Source organism: Xenopus laevis, chromosome 9_10S (assembly GCF_017654675.1).
Source record: "Xenopus laevis strain J_2021 chromosome 9_10S, Xenopus_laevis_v10.1, whole genome shotgun sequence".
NCBI classification, from domain to species: domain Eukaryota; kingdom Metazoa; phylum Chordata; class Amphibia; order Anura; family Pipidae; genus Xenopus; species Xenopus laevis.
This window is the reverse complement of record NC_054388.1, coordinates 3,425,584-3,432,926: the sequence shown is the minus strand read 5'-3', so window position 1 is coordinate 3,432,926 and position 7,343 is coordinate 3,425,584. Positions and strand designations below refer to the sequence as shown.

The following is a 7,343-nucleotide window of genomic DNA, read 5'->3' as shown; positions in this document are numbered from 1 at the left end:
CCAACATTTTGGAAGTAAAAAGAGGGACAAAATTTTTTTTCCCGCACGTAGCGCAGCAATTTTTTGGCGACACCCCTTTCTGTGGCCACACCCCCTAATTACCATGTTTGTTTTACACATTTGGCAGGTTATGAAAGTTTGAAAATATTTCTCCTTATCTAAACTGTGTTTTTGTGTCTCAAAATTGTTACAAAGTATCTTATTTGCACCTGTTAGCTGTTCTGGGCTCTCTGCTAAAAGCCAATTAAGTGAGAAACTTGGTTTCTTTTTCTGGCTGTTCAGTGCAGAGAAAAGAGGGACTTTCCAGTACAAATGAGGGACTGCGGGTTGAGCTGTCAAAAGAGGGACTGTCCCTCGGAAAAAGGGACAGTTGGGAGGTATGCTTGTACTGTATGTTGTGAACTAGAACAGAACTGTGTAATTTAGTCACATAGAAAGGGAATATGGTAAATATGGCTGCTCCAAAAGGTTAATTTCCGATAATAACTTTTAGTTTGGGATCTGTTTAAAGAGGTAGTGACATGTTCTGATTTTAACAGGACTATGTCACCTTTGTTCTACAACTTTTATTGAAGGAGACAATTGTGTAAAAAATAATGTACCAGTACATTATACCCATTAAGATATAGAAGAATTGTGCTTAAAAAAGTAATGTTTCAGGCTGATTTATTGAATATTTCTGCAAAAACCCCTAATAATCCCTCCCTTCTCTTCCACTTGCTGCTCCCTGAATTCCCAGGCTGTGCACTCAGCTCACTGCACTGTAGGACAGGAACCAATCAGCAGCTAGCAGGACCTGATAGGGAACTGAAGCCTTTCTTGTTTGACTGCAGGGCTGTGATTGGTTGTCCCCCTTCTACTGTGCTTCAGGTATAGAACCTTAGGACACGCCCACCCCTCATTTGAAACAGGAACCAGTGAACATCTATAGGGAGCTCCAATAAAGGGGTTATTTTTAAAGATAATTAAAATTACTTATCCTATATGTCTCCTTTAACTGTAAATGTACATACATCTATGTGGGCTGCTTTTTATTCCCAGTCCGGCCCTGGCCGTGAGTGTGTAAAAGTCTCCTCTTCCACTAAAAGTATCATTTGAGGGGGGTGGGTGGTGACACTGGGGGCCTCATACAACGCTGGAATTTTGGGGTAAAACCGCTGCATTGTGGGAAGTATTCTCACTTAACATTCTTTGTCCCTTTGTTGGAAGATGCCTATATGGCTATAATTTGAATAAAGTGTGAGTGGTGTTACCATGTGACCCCCTATTCCTACTCATACCCAGCATGCCATTGGATGAATGCAAACTGTCATTTAATGATTTATATTCCCTTTTGTGATGCTGATTTTCCTTTCCACAAAAAAATAATAATTCACAACATGGACAAAGTAAAAATTTTACAACTATATTTTTTAATATAAACAATATAAACAATATATACAATATATACAGTATATACAAAATATACAATATAAACAATATATACAATATATACAGTATATACAATATAAACAATATATACAATCCAATTTTGGGGACCCTAGACACTGCTTTCAGCAAATATCATTGGGTCCTGCACAACAACATTTTCTTCTGTGGGTGTCCTTCTTCCTCCTCTTCTGCAGCACGACCAGCCCCCAACCCACCAACCCATTTGCGCATGCGCTCGGGCCCCCATATGTTTGGAACCCGGTGGGGCCCAAATGCTCCCGTCCGACCCTGACACCGCAGAAGCTTCTTAGGTCTTCTCCAAAGTGGCTTCTTTGGCAGCACAGCCTCCCCCCCTTTAACCCAGAAATCTGCTTCCTCCTTCTTCTCTGGAGCAGCTTCTTCTGCAGCGCGGCCCCCAACACCCTTTAACCCCAGGCCCGGATTTGTGGAAAGGCCACCAAGGCCCAGGCCTAGGGTGGCAGGATAATATAGTAAGTTCGGTTGAAAACCTTAAGTCTATATATAACCTGCCTAACTGACAGTTGATCCAGAGGAAGGCGAAAAACCCATCTGAAGCCTCTCCAATTTGCCTCAGAGGGGGGGAAAATTCCTTCCTGACTCCAAAATGGCAATCGGACCAGTCCCTGGATCAACTCAAACAGTGGGAATTTGAGGGAAAAACAATTTCTTGTGTGCCAATCCCCAGTGCTCCAGAACTGATTAAAATAAAGGGAAAGGGGCCATGAACGACAGCAGGCCTAGGGGCACCCGCTATGTAAATCCGCCCAAGTTCTACGCACAAATCGCTTCTTTGTTTTTTCTTCGGAGCGGCTTTTTCGTTTCTTCTCCAAAGCAGCTTCTTCTGCAGCATGGCCGACCGCCCCTTCTACCCAGAAATCCCCCAGGCCTATAACCACTGTCGCCCCTGTGCCTCCCTGATGGTGACCCTTTCCCCACTGGAACTAGGGTCGGACTGGGCCGGCAGGGCACCGGGAAAAAACCCTGTGGGCCCTGCCTCCCTTTGTCTGAGGTTGCGGGAAAGCGGAAGCGCATAACCACAGCTCCGCGCGCATGCACACGAACGCACTGCACATGCCGGCACGGCAGAGAGGTCGTGGGTGTCCTTCTTTCCACCTCTTCTGCAGCACGGCCAGCCCCCCCGCCCCCCCAACCCATTCACACATGCGCTCGGGCCCCCATATGTTGGAACCTGGGTGTGGCCCAAATGCATCAGTCCGACCCTGACACCGCAGAAGCTTTTTAGGAATTCTCCAAAGTGGCTTCTTTGGCAGCACAGCCTCCCCCCCCCCCTTTAACCCAGAAATCTGCTTCCTCCTTCTTCTCTGGAGAAGCTTCTTCTGCAGCGCGGCCCCCAACACCCTTTAACCCCAGGCCCGGATTTGTGGAAAGGCCACCAAGGCCCAGGCCTAGGGTGGCAGGATAATATAGTAAGTGCCTCCCTGATGGTAACCTTTTCCCCACTGGAACTAGGGTCGGACTGGGCCGGCAGGGCACCGGGAAAAAACCCTGTGGGCCCTGCCTCCCTTTGTCTGAGGTTGCGGGAAAGCGGAAGCGCACAACCCCAGCTCCGCGCGCATGCACACGAACGCACTGCACACGCCGGCACGGCAAGGGGGTCGGTGGGGGGCCCTGGGGCAGCAGCCCCGATGGGCTCTGGGCCCCCCAGTCTGACCCTGACTGGAACCATCATGGCTGCGGATCGCTAGGACACCATAAAGGATCATCCATGACTGTAGCTGGAAAAAACAAAGAAAATTTGTCAGGAAATGCGTTTTTTAAAAACGTTATTCATAAGAAACCTTTTTGCCCCTGCTCCCTATTTAGTAATCAGCCTAGATACTAAAGATATGACTAGATCCCTACATTCTTACAAGATCTGAGTAAGAAATGCGACAAACTGAGTGGCCCCTGGGGATGGTCAGTGACAGGCAGGAGGCGGGGCCAAGTAGTTTTGCCTTGGACACCAACAGATATTACTGAGCCAATTCTAGGGGACTATTATATCAATACTGACACCTGCACTGAAAGCAACTGCCAATGACATGATATAAAGACTTGTCTAAGTGTGAGAAGGGCAATTTCTGGATACTAATTGCCATGTTTTTTTCCAATAATGCCACGTTCCCCCCTAGAATTCCAAAAACTATAATATTACTCATTACTATCATAATATCACTAATAAACACATTTGAACTTAATAAACAAAATAGAATTAATAAGCTGAAGTTAAAATGATATACTTACCCTTTACTTGATGGTTGGGAGATGGACTGTAGCTCTGAGAAGGATGAATAAAATAAGATACGAGCTCTAGTTCAGATGAAAGGTGACTAAAGGCACATCTTTCGATCTTTCCCATTTCTCTAGACTTGATTGTGATTGTCCAGGGCTATAATAGAAGGAGACAAGCGAAAAAAATGTTTTTTTTATCTTCAATAATTCCAATGTGACTGTGATATGTTTAAAACACACATTAAACAGTTGAATTATTAAATGCTCTTACCGGGATTATTCAACGGTTTTGGCATATTCTGTTAACGCGTATTTGACCTGATCAGCCTCTGGTTGTTCCATTATAAAAGGATGGCCAAGAAGTTGTGTGGCTGTTGGTCTTTTCTTAGGTGATCTAATCAGGCATTGGCCTAAGAAATCCACAAAATCGTAGCTCCTGAAATACAGATACAAATAGAGTAAATATTCATCTTTAATGTTATCAAGAATCTATTGCTTTTCTAATAGATTATAAGCCTTGCCCCTGTGTGTGTAACACTTCTACATACTCTTGCCAATAGCAATCCTTTATCAAAATGATGGAATATAATATAATACGTATCAGTCTTTGACAACAGGTTCAAGTAAAATGACATAGGGAGGTTTGTAGAATAACTTACCACATGTGTTCACGTTTGAGACTTGGGGGTTCGCATATGTAAATGAGGTCCTTGGCTTTAGACCTGGTCATTCTCTCGTAAGCTAAAGGAGGTAAAACAGAGTATTAAAGACACTGATGATAAAATGTTACTGTATATAGCGGAGAAGCAGAAATACTATTCTGTGTAAAGCTGCTCAAAGTCATACCAACCCTAATACACCGGCCTGGAACCCTGCCTGCTCCCCAATACCCACCCCCCTCTATAGCTTATTAGAGAGCAAGCGGGTGCAAAGCAGCCAGGTGGATAAATAAATGTCATATCTGGAAACAAAGTTGCCGAATATGAATATTTGTACAATTGTATTTGAATTAGTAGACTCTGAGCAAAGCAATAGCAATAAAGGCAATAGCTGCAATATTTGTGGTTTACTTACGTGACTCTCCATCTGCCATCTCTATGAGGGTAATGCCAAATGACCAGATGTCGCACTGGAAATAAACAAAGAAAATGGATTGGTGACTTATATACAATCTACAACTGTGGGGGCTGATGAATTAGATATCGCAGTCGTACATGTTCCAGACTAAAGTCAATGAACACTAGGGCCACTGAATGCAAATTATTTACAGAACCAATGAACGTACCTTGAAGTTGTAGGTCTGTCGCCAGTTGTATCTGCAGCCAATGACTTCGGGCGCCATCCAATAGGTAGTTCCGCGGGCACCTATGATTTTCTCGTCTATTCTTTCCAACTGCACGGCCAATCCGAAATCAACTGAAATAGCAGCACACATAACATAGTTCTGTTAGTATGGGAAACATTATAAAGCATATCCTTATCATTTCCCAAGGGAGTTGAGTAGCTCAGCTCTGACTTCCACAGAGCAAGGGCTGAATTTAGAAATCTGGGGTAAGGAAGACGTTAACCCCTGTCTCCTCCTTAACAAGAGTTGGGGATCATTCCATAGAAATATGTTTGTTTGTTGATCAGAAGAAGATGTGGTGTCTTAAGTTGGCCATAGACGCAAAGATACGATCGTACGAATCCTCGATTGGAGTTCGGTTCGCTTGGACGATCAGTCAGGTTATAAGATTTCCGACGGCTGACGTAATATCTCTGCGTGATATCGCTGTGAAATTCCCAGTAGAATCTGTCGCCATACTTTTGCACGATTGCTGTGACGGGCAGGACATCGGCTGGTTTGTTCTCTTTGCTGCTTTATTTTATCTGATTGGTTAGTGGCAGGTCGGGAAATGGCACCGACCAATCATTCGTCCGACATTCTGCTTGTCTATGGCCAGCTTTAGTCTTATTACAACTAGAGTATATAGACCCCCCACTTGATATCCCCCCGCACAGGAAGAGTCAGTGATTTACTATAGCAACACCCACCCTCACTCCACACAAAGAATATAAAATTTTACTTACTGATCTTGAATGTCCCATGACTGTTTAGTGTGATATTCATTGATTTGATATCACGGTGGACAACACATTTATTGTGCATGTAGTTCAAGCCCTAAAAAGATAACAATCCTGGGATGAGTCTCCATTAAGAAATCAATAAACTGTGGATTCATCTCAAAACAGACATTAAAATGGGGGAACCATATAAATAGGCCCACGTTTGTGTTAAAGGGAGGCGTTCTACCAGTTACAACTTCTGGACTGGGCAAGAGATGGAAGGGCTGTCAATTCTTAAAATCCACCTCATGTCTTCGCATTAGTGGTATGTGTGGGGGGCGGGGCAAACAGACCATAGCTGTCCCTGGTTTTGATTTTTAAGATGGCCATACATAGGCGGAAAAATCTGGTTGAAAGACCAAAGTCTGGGGGCTTATTGGCCCGTGTATGGGGCCTCAGAGGGCTTCCCTCGATCAAAATCTGGTTGAGAGTCGGGCAGATGTTGATCGGACAGGGGTAAAAATCCAGACGGCCCTCCAGTATAACTTTCATTATGATCCGACCATTAGGGCCCAAAAATCGGATCAGCCCGATATCACCCAACTCATTTTGGGGAGAGATCCGCTCGTTTGGTGACACTGCCAAGCGACTGGATCTCTCTGTGTACGACCACCTTAATTTCTGCACCTCACCATGAATGATTGATATAAATATGAGTGAAAGCAACATTAGGGCTGATGATGGTTAAACAGGCTTACCTCTAGCACTTCTCTAGCGATGTACCGGATACAGACCTCTGAGAGGGAGTATATTAACATGCTCCTTCAATTAGTTTCATCAAAGATCCCCCCCTACAATATTCCATCGTGAACTAGAATAAATAAAAGAATGAAGAACAAATAAGAATGTCACCAGCTTGACTACAAATATTAACATCACCGTACACACACACCTCTTCCTATTTTGTCTTTAATTTACCCCCTAGCGCTTTACTGGATTTATAGTATTTCCCCTGTTCAGTAGCTCCAATCAAACTTCATTTACATTGGAGTAAAAGTACAATTTTATTTTCTAAATCTGCCCAAACCCACTTTTATACAAATAGACTGTTCCTTAGTCGGTTGTACCTTTACTTTGCTAGAACGATGTTATTATGAATATTCTCTTACCATAATTGGGCTTGCTTTCTGGAGTGACGTAGATCATTGTGTGAAATGTTTTCACAATGTTTTTGTGACCGAGAGTTTCTTCATGATCTCAATCTCCCTGCAATTCCAGATTTCTCTGGGGTCTCTCTATAGAACAAGAGAATTACGTTTAGAAAATTATAAGATCTTGTCGGGCGCTGGGCGTGTTATTTTTTGCTGCAGAAATGACTAATTAAAGGAAATGTATTTATTCTGAATAGATAAATATTTGCTAGAGAACAGCTGAGAATAAAACATATAAAGCCTAATATATTAGCATATCACTCAACTCACAGTGGCAGCAGTAAAGTGTAACTGAGGTTTATAGAGTGCAAGTCATCGATGACTGGGGGGCAGCTGGGAAACTGACAATATATCTAACCATTTCAGGATTTCAAAATTAAATATAAAATCTGTTTGCGATTC

General features: G+C 43.4%; 1 protein-coding gene across 1 annotated transcript; it reads right to left on the bottom strand.

Moving 5' to 3' along the window:
* Positions 1-3,379: 3,379 nt before the first annotated feature.
* On the bottom strand, positions 3,380-6,568 carry LOC121399183 (serine/threonine-protein kinase 3-like). Its single transcript, XM_041579142.1, has 7 exons — positions 6,489-6,568; positions 5,755-5,845; positions 4,970-5,100; positions 4,759-4,813; positions 4,344-4,425; positions 3,956-4,120; positions 3,380-3,841 (listed from the first exon to the last, which is right to left on the bottom strand). The coding sequence occupies exons 1-6, from the start codon at positions 6,546-6,548 to the stop codon at positions 3,961-3,963; spliced, it is 579 nt and encodes a 192-aa protein (XP_041435076.1). The 5' UTR covers positions 6,549-6,568; the 3' UTR covers positions 3,380-3,841; positions 3,956-3,960.
* Between the last annotated feature and the right edge of the window lie 775 nt (positions 6,569-7,343).